Source organism: Cydia fagiglandana, chromosome 11 (assembly GCF_963556715.1).
Source record: "Cydia fagiglandana chromosome 11, ilCydFagi1.1, whole genome shotgun sequence".
Taxonomy (NCBI): domain Eukaryota; kingdom Metazoa; phylum Arthropoda; class Insecta; order Lepidoptera; family Tortricidae; genus Cydia; species Cydia fagiglandana.
Genome location: NC_085942.1, coordinates 15,165,075 through 15,183,278, shown reverse-complemented (window position 1 = coordinate 15,183,278; position 18,204 = coordinate 15,165,075). Strand labels below are relative to the sequence as shown.

The following is an 18,204-nucleotide window of genomic DNA, read 5'->3' as shown; positions in this document are numbered from 1 at the left end:
AAAAGAATTTAGCAGTCAAGGTTGACGTGTAATTGATAACTAATTGATAAATTTGCTGACCAATGTCATGATAACCTTATCAATAGCCACGTGATTTTTGCTTTGTGGCAAGTCACAATGGCGATGTCACGAACGTTCAGTAGACATTGTCGAAACGCGCCCCTGCAAGACGATTTCCCCGATAAGATGTCTCCGGGTGACGGGACGGACACAATGTCAACATTTCATCGGAAATGAAATCCCTGCCAGAGTAAATATTATAGAACGCCTCAAAATTACTTTTCAAGTTTTTGCACTTTTTCGACATTCTAGACGCTCGTCTGTCTACTTAAATGCCTATTTTTTCTTCTTAAATTGCCTTTAAACTAGGCTTTATTCAAAAAGTACATAAAATCTTAGCAAAACATCAACAAAAAAAAGCAAAAAATGTGCGTTGGCCGGGAATCGAACCCGGATCAACTGCTTGGAAGGCAACTATGCTGACCATTACACCACCAACGCACCTGACTGGCGCGGCGAAATTTGCCATCATGTTGGTTTAGCAAATAAGGAAAGGAATGAACAAAATCCTATGATTATCTTCACCATTCACCAACCTTGGATAAGTTCATTGACATCAAACGTGATAATGAATTCATGATATAAGAAATTACTGATGATGTTGTATTTTAATTAAGCAACCGTCACGAACTCACGACATATTTCCTAGGTACAATAATAGAAAAAAAAATTGTCTTAAATTATTAAAACAGGATTTTTAGACACAGTACCTAATAGTTATTGTAAGATATCAGAAAACTGGGTAAAATTTTACGTAGAAGGGGGAAGGAGAGTCTGAGAAATATGTGACGTTCTACGGCAAAAGGTACCTTATGGCGGCTAGCGCTTACGTCACATTGCGCCGCAATAATATTGGAGCGGCGTTAATAATAGCGTAAGCGCCAATCGCCATAAGGTACCTTTATCCGTGGGACGTCACATATTATGTTAGGTTAGGTACTTTGATGACTGAGCGGTGTCTTAAAAAGCTCTAAAATTACCAGAATCGTACCTATATACCTTACGGATTATTTAAAATACATTAACAACTAAAACAACTTAATATAAATGACGTAGCTCGAAGTAAATTAATTATTCTCATTTAAGTGCTTGTTAGTGTTACCGCGACCTCTGAACACACGTAATTATTACAAATATTGGGATCTATAATTAAACTTGATCAAGCTCACTACCGCTGAACATGTTTATAAACAGGGGAGCATTCTCCACGAATAAGACCAGAGTGCAAATTAATGCATTTTCCACAAAAATACTTATTATTTCCCCCACTCGCTGTCAAATCAACGCGCCCTCACACAAAATTATAATAAAACGAAGACCACAATGCGACAATGGGCCTCAAGAAGCACCGAGAACCAATTAACCCTGCCGCTGCCCGATCGGGCCACAAAAGAATCAATTAACGCAACGAGACAATTGCGCCGCGCTCATGCACCTTGTGCGCTAGGGAGGGTTAGACGCGACTTGCGGTTGACACTTTTGAGAAGAATAATTTACACATACCTAAGATGAAAAAAAAGAAAATAATAACGGTAACTGACCGAGCGAGAGCGATCCCTTTCAGATAGGACAAAAATTATTTCCGATCTATGTTCGGATGTTCTCGGCCGGTTCTCGTGAAATTTAGTGACCGGTTTAGATTTTTTGACGAACCAGTTATTAAATATTTTCAAAATGGTGGAGTGGTTTGCGAGGTGTGCAGCATATTGCAGCATACGACAGTAGAAGTACTTCCAAAACAACTTTATCTATGCCAGTAGGTAGATTGATTTTTGCGTAGATATTCTCAGACTGATTATGATTTTATGATGACAACATTATTATGGCTGTGTTGACTTGCTTTCGTTTACTTAACAGTGTTTACGTTTTAAACCCCCAAAAGTACAAATTGCAAAGATCACTCGCCCCAATTAAACTCGTCAACCACACCTCAACCTAATTTAACTTCCACTTTTAAAACCGTAATATTTCTGCCAATTCTAACCGCCTTGGCGACTACTTCCCTTTGACACGCAGATCAAAGCACACGCGCTTCTATTAGCCCTGATTACAGCAGCACTTCACCCCCTTCACGGGAGGAAAAGAGGGGGGAATTGCTCCCCGTTCCTCCCATTGTCTCGCGGAGGGTTAAGACGCTCTAGTGTCATTGCTAGTTTCATAAATTAGCTTTGATGCGTTTGAGAGTTTTAGGGCAAGTTTTTGTAAAGGTTATGTGAGCATTGTTGAATTGTTGATGTCGTCTGATGATCTGACGGTTGTGGCTACAAAGGGATTGGTTAAGATGAGTGCACTTGTCTTTGCTGGGATTATGAACTGTTTCCTATCATACTTGACGAGCAATATGCGTTGCAACGGTAATATATGAAGCTAATACAAGGGCTCATTTAAACTTTAAGGGTTGTAAATGTTGTGATATAGAGGCAGGCACTCAAATGTATCTAAAGCTTGAAATCCTACGTAAGTAGGTATGACTATTAAGTAAGCCCCATTTTAAACTTGCATGCGATTTTCGATACATTGCGCACTGAGAGAAAAATCATCACCAGGAATTAAAAAACAGTTCTGTACTGGGGGAAAAAATGAAGTTTTAGTAATAAATAATTATGGACGTCTCACTATTTCTGTAAAGTTTATTTATTTCTACAAACAGCTCAGTAATCCCAAATATAATTTCAACAAACAGATAATAAAAATTGCAAGAACTAATAGAAATTGCAAAAGTCAATTTGTACCTATTAGTTAACTCTCCTTGTCCCCGGATTAAGTTTATTTTTGTAATTCTAAGTGTGTTTTTGTTGTACTTTTCTCTCAGTGCGGTATATCCGTAAATCATAATATATCAAGCCTCGGTGGGACTCAAGGGGCCTAAAGATTTAGGTTCGAAAAAAATGCAAAAGATAGCCGATGGTACCTAATGGCGTGCCTAATATATGAGGTTTTTGACAATTGGACGTAGTTACGCGAAAACGTTCCAACCCACAGCGACCCCATTTTGAGATAAACGCAATTTTGTGTTTTAGCGGTACACTTTTTCCCTGTAATTATTTCAGGCAAATACTATTGGTTTTACTGTGGAATGCCAAACTGGTTATTGAATGATATGCATATTTTTTGTAAATACATAATACAAGGGGCATATAAATAGGTAAAACGAGTTTGAAACGTTTTCGCTAAATTTAATTTTGTATGAAACTTGTTAAATAGCAATTATGCATAAACGTTCCAAAACGAATTTAAGTGTATGTAATGAATTTAAATTGACCTAAAGCATATAACATTGTTTTCTTCTTTTTGGTTATTTAAGTTTGATTGGTTAAGTTTTGGAGGAGGAAACAGTCGAGTACGAAACCTCGATTTTTGAGATTTTTACGCAGGATGTTTCGCCTGTCCTCTAGGCTCTGAGCAGCCCTACGGACATCCGCCTCGTTTTCCCCCAGGAGGGCTAGGTCGTCTGCATACCCAATAATTCGGTGGCTACCGTTCAACTCTACTCCGCCACCAGAGGCTATAACTTTCTTGGTGACATATTCGAGCACCAAGTTGAAAAGTATGGGAGAGAGAGCATCTCCTTGCTTGAGACCCGTACCGACATCAAACTGGTCTGTTAGGCCGACTCCCGTTTTCACCGTCATTTTGCTCGTTGAGGAAGAGGCAGTGAAGGTTGACCTATGAATTAGTCGGGAGAAAACTGAGTACCTTCATATGAAGCGATACAGAAATAACTCTATTCGTAGGAAAGATCTCACTATAGGACAAACCTCTTACAAAGGTGTAGAGAAATTTAAATATCTTGGGTGTATCGTCACAGACAGCAATCGGAGGGAAGAGGAGATCCAAACCCGAATTCAGAACGCGCTCCGGTGCACAGCTGCTCTTCTTAAAGTGTTGGTGTCCAGGCTAATGACCAGAAAGACGAAACTCCGTATATACAAGACTATAATCAGACCGATCTTGATGTACGGATGCGAAGCCTGGAACCCTAACACAAAGAGAGGAATACGCACTGCTGGTGGCTGAACGAAGGATCTACCAGAAGATACTTGGACCCACTCGCGGAGAAGATGGCTCATGGAGGATACCTACGCAGGAACCAGGAAATCGAAGATCTAGTGGCCGAGCCCAATATAGTCGGAGAAACGAAAGCCTCAAGACTCCGATGGCTCGGGCACGTGGTCCGTATGGGTGAAGATCGAGCGGTTTGGAGAGCGTACTCGGGCCGTCCGGAGGGTCGACGACCGGTTGGGCGTCCTAGGTATCGCTGGAGCGATGAGGTCGTGAAAGATCTGAACGAGCTCGGTGCCGTCGATTGGACAGAAACGGCGCATGACAGAGAAGCATGGCGTTCCTTAGTGTCAGAGGCCAAGATCCACTTCGGGTCACTGCGCCACGGCAGTAAGTAAGTAAGTAAGTATGTTTCGCCTGTGCTGCAGTTGTACTTATCGCACTAATTTTAAGGGCGGAGTCAAGTTTCTAAATAAGTACACAGACAGAAAAGTGATGGGCAATCGTCGACATTTAATGTCGATAATCTAGTGATGTAAGAAGCGCTGGTGGCCTAGCGGTGAGAGCGTGCGACTTGCAATCTGGAGGTCGCGGGTTCAAACCCCGGTTCGTACCAATGAGTTTATCGGAACTTATGTACGAAATATCATTTGATATTTACCAGTCTCTTTTCGGTGAAGGAAAACATCGTGAGGAAACCGGACTAATCCCAATAAGGCCTAGTTTATCCTCTGGGTTAGAAGGTCAGATGGCAGTCGCTTACTTAAAAACTAGTTCCTACGTCAAATCATGGGATTGGTTGTCAAGTGGACCCCAGGTTCTCATGAGCCGTGGCGAAATGCCGGGATAACGCGAGGAAGAAGAATCTAGTGATGTAAGAAGTTATCGATAAACCGTCTTGTGTGAAAATATCTAGATCATCCTGAGAGACAAGGGGTTTTGGGTTGAGAGGGAACACATTTTTGAAGTTATGTACCTATAAAATCTATTTTGAACTTTTTGATTCTAATATTTCAAAATTGAAATTGATATGAAATTTATTTTATTGCATGGTCATGGGTTTACAAAATTCTTTAGGTACAAGATTGGCGATTCGAAATCTCGCACGAAATATCCGAATAGAGATTGGGTATAATATTTTAATTTTTTGTTTTTTTTTGAGGTTGGGTGTTTCGAGATCTCGAGAGTCACACTTTCGAGATCGAGATTAATATCTCGACGAGATCGAATTTGACAAAGTAACTAAAAGCGGCCAAGTGCGAGTCGGACTCGCCCATGAAGGGTTCCGTAACAGCAAGTAACATAATAAAATTGCGGTTTACGGTTTATGACGTATTAAAAAAAACTACTTACCAAATCTTGTTCAAACCAATTTTCGGTGGAAGTTTGCATGGTAATGTACATCATATATTTTTTTTAGTTTTATCATACTCTTATTTTAGAAGTTACAGGGGGGGGGGGGACACACATTTTACCACTTTGGAAGTGTCTCTCGCGCAAACTATTCAGTTTAGAAGAAAATGATTTTAGAAACCTCAATGTCATTTTTGAAGACCTATCCATAGATACCCCACACGTATGGGTTTGATGAAAAAAAAATTTTTGAGTTTCAGTTCTATGTATGGGGAACCCTAAAAATTTATTGTTTTTTTTCTATTTTTGTATGAAAATCTTAATGCGGTTCACAGAATACATCTACTTACCAAGTTTCAACAGTATAGTGCTTATAGTTTCGGAACAAAGTGGCTGTGACATACGGACGGACAGACAGACAGACAGACAGACAGACAGACAGACAGACATGACGAATCTATAAGGGTTCCGTTTTTTGCCATTTGGCTACGGAACCCTAAAAATGAGTTATTTTAATCAAAAATCTCTAAGAATTCCATATTCATAAATATGTCGGCGGCACATCGGCATATTTTTTTTTCAGATTCCTGCTACTCTTTTTAAAAAAAATTTTAATTATAAAAAAATGTAAAATACGTTATTTAGTCTTTTCTACTTTACTCACTTTTTTGTTCGAAAGGGCATTTTTTGTTCTAAAAATAGATTCCTTGTCCTAAATTTATCCGAAAATAATATATTACATGCCCTAATAGGTATAGTTTTAGAGAAATGCAGCTCCAAGTGAAGCGCGGCAGTGTTGTACTTCCCCCCCCCACTAATTGAGAGGTGGCTCTCGATGTCTCCCCGGTCTGTATCTGCTCAAGACCAGCTAAGAATCAACTGTGCCAAGTTTCAGCGCATAGTCACAAAGTGCAAGGTCCCCATACAACGTTGTGCGCTAACAAACCAGCTACGTGACATTTAATGACAGGTAGGTCCGCGGCGGCGTTTCGTTTCACATGTGCGTTTCGTTGGTGCTGTCATTTTACGGGAGCAAAGAGTAATAATGTTGCCACCTTTATTGTAAATAGTCCATTGATTGTTTTGACTAAATACATAAACTTAAATATACCATAGTTATTTATTTTGGTAAAAAAAATTCTTTTCTCTCGAACATATTTAATAGCAAAAATGGATCAAGTATACGTGGATCGTTTATAGCAAAAAATTAGAAAATAATATATTATAATAAAATGTTCCAATTTATTTAGAACAGTCTTCGCAGCTTAAAAAAACAGTATGGATTAATCTAATAGGTTTCAAATTACATGGAACATTTTTGCAGAAATAAAAAATGTATAAAGATTTTGCAAAAACGTTCCAACATACATGGATCATTTAAGAAAAAATTAAATGTGCGTTTTATGAATTTAGTATAATGTTTCAAGACAAGTGGAACATTATAACGATATGTTATTCTATAAGGAGTTTTTAACAATATGTTTCAGTATGCATGTAATGTTTTTACTTTATTTTGAGTACACGTCCTTGGTATAATGGTGGGTTGGAACATTTGGGTCAAACTTTATTGATGAAACTAACCTAAAAATACTAGCATCTTTGTGTGCACATGATGTAATATGTCAAAAATAGTACCCTGGTTATGGTAACTCATTTTCGAGTGACTTGTGGGTTGGAACGTTTTCGCGTAACTACGTCCAATTAAGGGGACTCTGTAAAATTAGTTCCAAAATTATTAGGTACAAACATATTCACAAATTCGAGTGTAAATGTGTCGTAAAACTGGTCACGAACGTCAAACATTGTCCAATATGGATAACATTCGAAACATTTCACGTTACTGTCAGCTTTCGGCTCGTAATTTCCTAGCTGCCATGCACTTCCGTTGCAGTAGGAAGCCGGCGTATCGTGTCAGCTATGTGGCCTGTGACAATGTGCTTCAAATGTGCCAAATGTCACAAATGTAACGTATAGAATCCGACGTTCGGAGACATAATGGAATTTTCGGCAGCTCTGTTACAACAATCTATACTTTGTGACGCTGTCTATATTTGGGTTGGTGTTTGATTGTCAGCAAACACGCTTAAATATTCATGCAACGTTTAACAACAAAATTTAAATGTAGTTGTGGCGTTATTAATTAATTAATCGGTTGAATTTGTTTCTTTTTTTTTTGCTTCGTGGCAGCAGTATGGATTTTGTTGGTCAAATGATCAAAAAGATCCCAAAACCAAAAAATAAAAATCAGTTTTAATTTGATTCACTGTCTTTTGTAACTATTATGTACCTAATCGTAGAATGTACCTAGATGAAAATATCAAATTATCGAAAATCATTCTTCTCTGGCGGCCTAGCCAAGGTGACAATCGCTATCGCTTCGCGATCGAATCGCTTTGTGTCTCTCTATCACTCTTCCATATTAGTGCGACGGTAACAGTTGCATTTCGATCGCTACGGAGCGTAAGCGATTGACTCGTTGGCTACCGGGGCCAAGACGCCTAATCAGTTACTTCACTTTTTAAAGTACCTAGGTACTTAATTACCTTGCTTTTTAGGTTAGGTACGTTGTACATTATAGATAGGTACGTGTACCTATATTTTACCAGTGATACTGTAAGAGGCATAACATTTATCATTAAGGTGGATGTCTAGGGATGGGATGCCGATTATCAGCCAAAAGATGGCGTCACTGTGCACGAATTGTGGATTTTCACTATTTCTCCCAAAATACAAAGTTTCATAAGATGTGTTGATATGTGCGAAAACTATAGAAAATACTACATCCAAATCGAGACATGTTCAACTCAACATTGTCTCATTTCGTTATTACCGGAATCCAACTGCAAAATATTGCAATTTCTTGCATTCACGCACACTTACGTACTTAAAGTCACCTTAAAGTCAGTGTCAAATGTCAGCAGATTCGTAATGTTACAGTAAAGTAACCTAGAGGGCGCAGCGGATGAAATGTTTATTGTTGAAAAAAGATTGGAAATTAAATAATAAATTCTTGTTTGAGCAACGATTAAGAATTACAACGCATTCAGAAGCAACTAATGTTTTCGACCATCAACTGTCATGTGCTCGTGGCACCCGTAGCCTCTATTTTGAAAAAAATCAGATTGTAGCTAAGATACATGGTTCAAACCCCGACAATGCCAGTTTTTTTTTATTTTATAATTTTAGCATTCTCTTTTGAATTCTTTTAAGCGTATGTTATTCTTCGAAACTAAACTTACGTGAGTAAAATATTTTCAATATTTTAATTATTTTTTAATAATATTATGGGAAGATTTATAAAAGTATTTTTATTTTCCGGTTTTCAAAGGATATAAATAAAGATTAAAATAATTAAAAAAAAGTCATGCATGAGGCTAATTAGGATCGCAGAATAGGTACATAAGAAGTCAACTATCGACGAAGTATAGCTGGTCAAGCAGATCTTGTCAGTAGAAAAGGGCGGCAAATTTGAAAAATGTAAGCGCGAAGGGATATCGTTCATAGAACATTTGGATTTCGCGCCTTTTTTTACTGACAAGATTTGCTTGACCAGGTATAAAATAAAAGTTTCCAAAATTTTATTGAAATGATATACCTACATGAAATAATCAAATACAACACATTTACTTAAAATAACTTTTAAAGTAAGGCATATAAAATTACCAAAAAGATGAAATAAAATAAATAAATAAATACAAAAAGAAATGAGTCTTTGTTCGTGGTTTGAACCCTGTCATGCTGTTCAACTTGTTAGACTTATACTCTATAGCTAAAAGCCACTAGACCATTTGACCATAGCAAACCCGGGCGAAAAATGCCTTCTTATTTAAGTAACCCATTACTGTCAAAAATATCAAGTTTGAATTGATTTGAAATATAATTTTTCATTGTCGACTTATTGACATTCAAACGTTGCGAGCATGTTGTACTTTAAACCAATTGGCAACGTCGCACGGGGAAATCTTCTGAAAATGTATGTCCTTTTATATTTTGATATTTATGGATATAGGAGGATTCTTCTACTTATGTTGCAAATTGATTAAATTATCGAGAGAAAAATGCTAATGCAAAGAAAACAAGAAATATCCGTTTCATTTCTCATGCTATTGATTCGGTTAAATTGTGTTCTAATGTATGGGGAAGACAAACTAATTATAGCCAGCCTTTTATGAATGTAGTATGATACCTTAGGGTATGGTGCTTTACGCACACTAGCGTCCCTTCCCCTCCCCCTGACACAACCCCCCCTTTTTGCATGAAATATGTCCCGGATCACAGTTTTTTACATTTTTTGAGGAAAGTATATATTTTAGGAAAAAAGTGTCAATGAAAGAAATAATCCTTAATAAATTCTTAATAAAAAAAGGTCATATTCATTTTTTTTACATGATGCACCATATTCATGTATTAGCTTGTTAAAATTCGAAATAACATAGTTTTTACTTAGGATTCGAAACTCATTTATTATACACGGTGTAACACGAGGAAACCGAATAATTTAGACAGCGTATTCCTGATCATATTTAGAGACAAAAATGTCCTATAAACTTTTTTGTAATGCGGCTAGTTTCAGAGTTAATACCAATTTAAAAAAATAAAACAAGTTTTTATTGTTACATAGTTCAAAACGTCTTTTTGATGGCGATGTTGTTACTATGGGATTTAGTCTAAATATCGTTATTGATATGTCAAAAAGTGACAATTAAGTAACACGTTGCAAAAACTATGTTTTACGAAAAAAAGCGGCCAAGTGCGAGTCGGACTCGCCCATGAAGGGTTCCGTAACAGCAAGTAACACAATAAAATTGCGGTTTACGGTTTGTGACGTATTAAAAAAAAACTACTTACCAAATCTTGTTCAAACCAATTTTCGGTGGAAGTTTGTATGGTAATGTACATCATATATTTTTTTTAGTTTGATCATACTCTTATTTTAGAAGTTACAGGGGGGGGGACACACATTTTACAACTTTGGAAATGTCTCTCGCGCAAACTATTCAGTTTAGAAGAAAATGATATTAGAAACCTCAATATCATTTTTAAAGACCTATCCATAGATACCCCACACGTATGGGTTTGATGAAAAAATTTTTTTTGAGTTTCAGTTCTATGTATGGGGAACCCTAAAAATTTATTGTTTTTTTTTCTATTTTTGTATGAAAATCTTAATGCGGTTCACAGAATACATCTACTTACCAAGTTTCAACAGTATAGTGCTTATAGTTTCGGAACAAAGTGGCTGTGACATACGGACGGACAGACAGACAGACAGACAGACAGACAGACAGACAGACAGACATGACGAATCTATAAGGGTTCCGTTTTTTGCCATTTGGCTACGGAACCCTAAAAAAGTAAAAATCCATGTTAACTGACAAGTTTACCAATAACATTTACTTTTTATGTACATACATATATGTATTCAAAAAATAAAAAAAAAGCGGCCAAGTGCGAGTCGGACTCGCGTTCCAAGGGTTCCGTATATTACACAATTTTTAACAATGTATTTTTTATTTTATTTATTTAGATATTTAATTCAGGGAACAAGGCCCATATTACAAATACCTTACAGACTAACATACATATGTATTTTATAAACTTAAAACTAAACATTATTTATGCGAAACGTGAGTGAAATCTTTAAAAAATCCGTAGGAGTCGGATCAAAAACTGTAATTAAGTCCGACTCACGCTTGACTGTACATTTCTAATAGGTTTTCCTGTCATAGGTATAGACCTATTTTATGTATTTTTTCAAAATTTTAAACCCAGTAGTTTCGGAAATAAAGGGGGGGGAATAGTCATTTTTTGTCTATTTTCTTGAATAACTTCTAAACTGTTTATTCGAAAATTCTAAAAAATATATATTTGAGATCCTTACAATAAGCTCTTTCATTTCATATGTAACATGATATAGATTGAACATTTTTATTTTTGAACTTTTCATTTACCCCCCAAAAGTGGCCCCATGTTTAAAATTCATTTGTTTACAAACTTACATATGTGTATCAGATTTCAACTTGATTGGTCCAGTAGTTAGGGTTGCCAGATGGTCGGGATTTGGCGGGATTCTCCCGATTTTTAGCATGTGTTCCCGATTCCCGACAAAGTGTAAACTGTCCCGAAAAACAGCTACGCGTTATAAAACAACAATTTCAAGTTCCGAACTGTCGTCGAGCGAGCGAGCTGACGTAGTGCCAATAATGTAAAATATCGTTGTTTTTAATACAATTACTTTAATTTGAATGTATTTTTTTTCCCGACTTAAGTCCCAAAATCCCGAAAAATTTATATTATTTCCCGATAATAGCGCCTTTCGATCTGGCAACCCTACCAGTAGTTCCGGAGAAAATCGGCTGTGACAGACGGACAGACAGACAGACGCACGAGTGATCCTATAAGGGTTCCGTTTTTTCCTTTTGAGGTACGGAACCCTAAAAACAATAAAAAAAATTGTTTTCGGCGAAATTGACCTAAACTCATAGAAACATTTTTTCCTTCTTTTAATTTGACCTCAGAAATAAAATCTTTCGCATTTCTTGAGGACACCTTGTATAATAAGTGTTATAAAATGAATATAAGCTTTTTTACTAAGAATTTAATAAGGAACTATTTCTTTCATTGACACTTTTATCCTAAAATGTATACATGAGGTCAAAAAAAAGGAAAAGATGTAATATGTGTTTAGGTCAATTTCGCCAAAAAAAAAAATTTTGTTTGGTTTTTTTTTTAATTTTATGAATGAATTTGTATATAAAAATTAAATGCTATTGGTAAACTTGTCACTTAAAATGGTTTTTTTTTCGTAAAACTTAGTTTTTGCAAAGTGTTAGTTGTCACTTTTTGACATATCAATAAGGATATTTAGACTAAATCCCATAGTAGCAACATCGCCATCAAAAAGGCGTTTTGAACTATGTAACAATAGAAACTTGTTTTTTTTTTATTGGTATTAACTCTGAAACTAGGCGAATTTCAAAAAAGTTTATAGACATTTTTGTCTCTAAATGTGATCAGGAATACGCTGTTAAAATTATTCGGTTTCCCCATGTTACACCGTGTATAATAAATGAGTTTCGAACCCTAAGTAAAAACTATGTTATTTCGAATTTTGACAAGCTAATACATGAATTAGGTGCATCATATAAAAAAAATGAATATGACCTTTTTTATTAAGAATTTATTAAGGATTATTTCTTTCATTGACACTTTTTTCCTAAAATGTATACTTTCCTCAAAAAATGTAAAAAACTGTGAACCGGGACATATTTCATGCAAAAAGGGTGAGTTGCGTCAGGGGGAGGGGAAGGGACGCTAGTGTGCGTAAAGCACCATACCCTAAGGTATCGTACTACATTCATAAAAGGCTGGCTATAATTAGTTTTTCAAAAAGCACAATTTGACCGAATATATGAAAGAGGGTCATTGTTGTTGTAAAAGGTTTGCAGGAAATGATACGTTTCTGCACTAGAGCAGTTTAGGTTCCAATTCCAAGTACGATTTTATTATTCTTTTTACAATAAGCAATTGAAATTTGGGTATAAATGGATTTGTTATACAATTTCCATTCTGATATTTGACTCCCCATTCCATAAATTACTTTTGGCCAAATTGTTAATTGAAAATACCTACTCTCAAAAATACCTACTATAAAAATGTATTTAAAAAAACGCATGCATTTTACTTTCCTCGTATGCGAAATGAAAAGTAGAGTGTTTTAACTCGGGTGAAAGGCAGCATTTTTGAAAAAAAACCAGGCAAGTGCGAGTCGGACTCGCGCACGAAGGGTTCCGTACCATAATGCAAAAAAAAACAAAAAAAAAGCAAAAAAAAAACGGTCACCCATCCAAGTACTGACCACTCCCGACGTTGCTTAACTTTGGTCAAAAATCACGTTTGTTGTATGGGCGCCCCGTTTAAATCTTTATTTTATTCTGTTTTTAGTATTTGTTGTTATAGCGGCAACAGAAATACATCATCTGTGAAAATTTCAACTGTCTAGCTATCACGGTTCGTGAGATACAGCCTGGTGACAGACAGACGGACAGACGGACGGACAGCGAAGTCTTAGTAATAGGGTCCCGTTTTACCCTTTGGGTACGGAACCCTAAAAATATCATCTACTAATGTTATTGTTATGCACAAGCAGAAGATATTATAGAATCTTGTTTATTTACAAGAAGATGACATTTTTCTCCACATACCTATATATTTTTGAGAAAAATATAGCTAGGTATTTTAGTTTAAAAATCATTGTTACAATAAATATAGGCTATTCCAGAGAACATTTATATTTCTACCGAAACGAAAGCAGAATTCACAAGGGTTTTCGGTGGACGACCGTAACGCGAATGATTGTTTGGACTGACCTTTCTATAAATATATAAATGTATTTTATTGTGTAATAATCATAATAATTATTAAGTTATATTAAATCTGGGAATGAAATTATATCAGAAAGGAGATTCTTAAATGAGTAGGTATACTCGTAACCTGCTTTGTGCATTAAATATACCTCCCTCTATTGAGTGAAAATGAAACAAAATACACAGGTAATCTGTGTTGCGGTTTTGAAGTGCCATCTGTTACACCTTTGACAAATTAAAAATGATTACTTGTCAAATGAAGTCGCCATGTTAGAATTACACCGATACTATAAGCATCACTCACACAAACAAGCAATGAGGCAAAATTTTACCAATATTCAAAGGCTTTTTTCTTAATAATTTTAATCAAAATCTAGTATTTTTTTACGTTCTGCGAAGACAGAAATATATATACTACCCAAACATTACATATACAAGTGAAGAAACCCTATATAATAGGAGCTAGGGTGCCAAGAAAGTTGTATGAAAATCGAGCAAGGAGAACCACCTTAATATCAATATGTATAGATTGGCTACGAAAGGTTCTATTAAATGAAATTAAATATTAGAAACGGAGATTGGACCTTATGGGATTCTAGTGTTAAGTACTACTTGTTTTACATATTACATATTTAATTATTTTCTTTGAAACATAATTCCATCCTTGTTTCTGGACCTGGATCATCTCGTAACTGCGCTAAATCGCTCCGCGCCCGCGCCTGCGCAAGTGATCGCGACACGTTTGTTTGTGCGCATGGCCGGTAACTAGCTGCACGACGGACTAATGGCTCTCTGTTTTATCTTAGCGTACCTATATTGACGGCGGCGGCATTGACATATAGATTAACGTCAGAACAGCACTTGTATTAGATGCATAAGGTGTATTCGGGTAATACCGAATGTCGGATAATTCCGGAAATCAGATGAAAATCAGAAAAGTACCCTAAATTCCACCATAATAAAAGTCTCTTTTCGGAATTATCCGACTGTTTTCGACATTACACGAGTAAACCTTAGCTACTTAGCTTATAAATACGGTGTTTTGCCTTAATGGCTAATTGGCCATAGCGTATTATGTAGATATAAAGTCTACAGATTTTTGGGGTTCCTGTTACCACATTTTTGACTAAGAATCCGAAATTCTCCTTAGAGCAAAAAATAATCGATTTAAGAAATACCTATCGAACGTTATGGCTGAACACTGAGAAGTCACTGAATACATAAAAAAATTATGACTACGAATGGTAAAATAAAAACTGTTGTAAAAATATTGCAAAAAACAAAATACCAAAAGTAACGCCCCCGGGTGGGCTCGAACCACCAACCTTTCGGTTAACAGCCGAACGCGCTAACCAATTGCGCCACGGAGGCAGATGACTGAGCGCGCGAAATACCTAACTAGAAGCCCGATACCATAGAATAACGTATGACTGAGACAGCAATATCATTAAATCGCTTACCTGAGAAACCTGTTTGGAGCTTTCATGGCCCCTTCACTTCTATTCGATAAAGATCACACAAAAGACACTGTGTTCAAGATTCTTCATACAATTTTGCGACGAAATCCCTGTTGTTGGAAAGCTATAGTGCTCAACAGTGTTTATTATGACTCGATTCAACGCCCGTTTGAGGTTATGTTGACAAGTTAAGTTTATTCGAAAGCGTATTTAGTAAATACATCGGTTTTGTTTGTTTAATTGTTGAAATAATGAATTAAACAAGTGTCTTGGTGATGTTTTGTGTTTAAATAGCAAAGACCTTGAGGTTAAAAGAGTGTTTTTGTGTGATAAAGTTGTTCTCGCGTTTGTTTTGGTTGTAAAAACATAGTGTACATTATTGCTTTCGTTGGTATTTAAATTATCGTGTAATCAAAACAAGCCGTCTAATAAACATTAAAGTGATAACAGAGTGTTTAAGTGTTGTTTCGTGTTTTTAAGTGTAAATGGCTAATCGAGTCCCGGGCACTTGTTGTGCCGCGTCGGTGGAAAGGGCCGGCTTGCCAGGTCTCCTAAGAGATCTACAGCGACTCTCCGAAGACCAAGATTCTGCAGACATCGTTTTCATCTTGGGAACGTCGGAGGAGAAAGTCTACGCTCATCGGATTATTTTAATAGCCAGGTAGAAAATGCAAAAAGTTATTCCCGTACCGGGAATCGAACCCGAGCCTCCTGGGTGAAAGCCAGGTATCCTAGCCACTAGACCATACGGGAGATGACAGATGATGCGAAATTAAGAAACTGTTTATAAGACTTAGTTTAATATAGAAATGACTAATAATAATTAAAGAGATGTTTACAAAAACAACATAACTGACTACACTGGTTGACACCTGAAACGATTGACAATGTTCTTAAAAAAGTGTCAACCGCTCTAAGCAAGTTATGTTGTTTTTGTAAACATCCCTTCAATTATTATCATTATCAAAGAGAATTTAACTACTTACTTATTTAATTACACTCTATTCTCTTTGGTCTATATCAAAGTCTATATTAACACAAAATCAATTGGCATTGTAATAAAATCTTGCAACCTACTTCTAATCGCCATATTAACTTTTTGAAACTTTACAATAATCCGGTACCAAGTTTAACAGTTACAAATAAGTATGTGTTAAATTAAAATGTTGACAGAAACTTATTATCTTTTCTGTAAGTATTTACATAATTATTGATAAAATATGATTTCGACAAGCCAATATCTGAGGACTCTGAGTACGAGTTCAAACTATCAATTTAAGTAATTATTTTTAGTTTAGCACTCACTAGGTATTATCCTTGTCTCCATTTTAACGAATTACCTTACTAATAATTAACAACTCGACTTACTAATACCACAGAATAAATAATAGTACAGTACAGGTACAGAAGACCCACTCTCTAACAAAACGCGTCTGTCACGATCAGCACAGATATGGCCGCTACGCTACATAATAAAGAACAGACATGTCCGTATAATGAGTGCTCTATATATTATAGAGCTTGGTGGTGACGTGACGTGACCCTTTCGGCCACGAGATCTCTTCACACACAAAGCAGTCGCTGGTCACTGTGTCGACCAAACTGTGTAACCACTTTTAAAAAAAATCTATACCTATAGAGCACGGTTTTCAATTCACATTACTCTGTTTCAAATGTAAATGCGGACCGAGCCATGAAGATACCATAATTTGCTCGATGAAGCTGAAGTTACCTAATGTGCTAAATAGTAAACTGTTTTAATATTCATTACGGCTTTTGCATACTTCTGTTGCAAGACTGCAGAACACCTACAACAATCTACATAGTGATTGCTGATTCATATCCTCTAGCGCCATCTTTGCGTGCAAGTTGGAAACTAAGTTTCGCTATTCGCCACTAGATGGCAAAATGACTATTATAGTGAGTGCATGTTATTGATTGTTATTGTTATATATTTTTATTATGGTTTGAATAAATAGGTATGTATTTAATCCTGATTTTTTTAAATTATTAAGTACTATTTCAGGTTGCTGATTAATTCCGTAGGGAGAGGGACACAAAATATGTATAACTAAAAAAAAGTTATAAAGAGGTGTAGGTATCCAATCCACTCATTTAATACATACATATCTTATCCAAATCTTGCATGCTAACTCTATAAGACAGTATAAACTAAACAAATCCACTGCCACTTACGACTTTATGACTTCTACAACAGCGCCACAATCGGTCAAGTTTGGAAAAAAGCTTCAATTTACATGCAAATGTGAAACATATGGTCCGGCCCGGGGAAACTACAACAAACTGATCCAAAATGACGCAAAATAGAAAAAGCTACTTTAGTGCCGCTGGCGCTTACGTCGCATCATATCGTATCTGTAATAATTATGTATAGAAGAATTGGTAAAAAAGGCGTAAACGCCATATAAACTAAAGACTTCTTGGATGACAATGACACTTACATCTTTTTGGGGTATTATGCTTCAAGTTATTCGGAAACTTGGCCTGAATCTATTTGTTAAAACCAAATTGGAAAAATAACTCCACTCTTTCAGAGTTCCATTGGAGTTGATATACGGGCTGACTTTTTCACAGACATCATACTTTTTATTAGTTTCTCTATTACATGGAAGTTTCGAGATGTAGGTAAACAAGTTTTGTGTTGAAGTTAACGTATGGCTGTTGAGAGTTTTGTCAGAGGGCGTGGGCTTTGCTCTTGGTCTGTGATGTTCTTAAGGATGCTGTTAAGCAATAATGTGTCAACACGCATTAATATTGCAAATGAATGTGGGTTGACACATTTTTGCTAAACATCCCTTTATGATATATTATACTTTCGTAAAATAAGTTGTCTAGTAAATAAAATAAAAGAATTAGATCGCTCGTGTGATTCTAACGGTAATATGATTTTTATATAGATTTACCATTTTTTATTCGTACGGAGAATTTGACTAGTAGGGGCTGAA

General features: G+C 36.1%; 1 protein-coding gene and 3 non-coding genes across 4 annotated transcripts in view; 1 reads left to right on the top strand and 3 right to left on the bottom strand.

Moving 5' to 3' along the window:
- Positions 1-429: 429 nt before the first annotated feature.
- On the bottom strand, positions 430-501 carry Trnag-ucc (transfer RNA glycine (anticodon UCC)). Its single transcript has one exon. It is a non-coding gene; the product is annotated as a tRNA-Gly (tRNA).
- Positions 502-15,078: 14,577 nt separating this feature from the next.
- On the bottom strand, positions 15,079-15,152 carry Trnan-guu (transfer RNA asparagine (anticodon GUU)). The gene has a single exon. It is a non-coding gene; the product is annotated as a tRNA-Asn (tRNA).
- Positions 15,153-15,351: 199 nt separating this feature from the next.
- Positions 15,352-18,204, top strand: part of LOC134669085 (uncharacterized) — a 37,387-nt gene continuing 34,534 nt past the window's right edge. Inside the window, exon 1 of the mRNA XM_063526610.1 lies at positions 15,352-15,899. Coding sequence (XP_063382680.1) covers positions 15,724-15,899 — 176 coding nt within the window. The 5' untranslated portion in view covers positions 15,352-15,723. The remainder of the gene's footprint in view (positions 15,900-18,204) is intronic.
- Positions 15,920-15,991, bottom strand: Trnae-uuc (transfer RNA glutamic acid (anticodon UUC)). The gene has a single exon. It is a non-coding gene; the product is annotated as a tRNA-Glu (tRNA).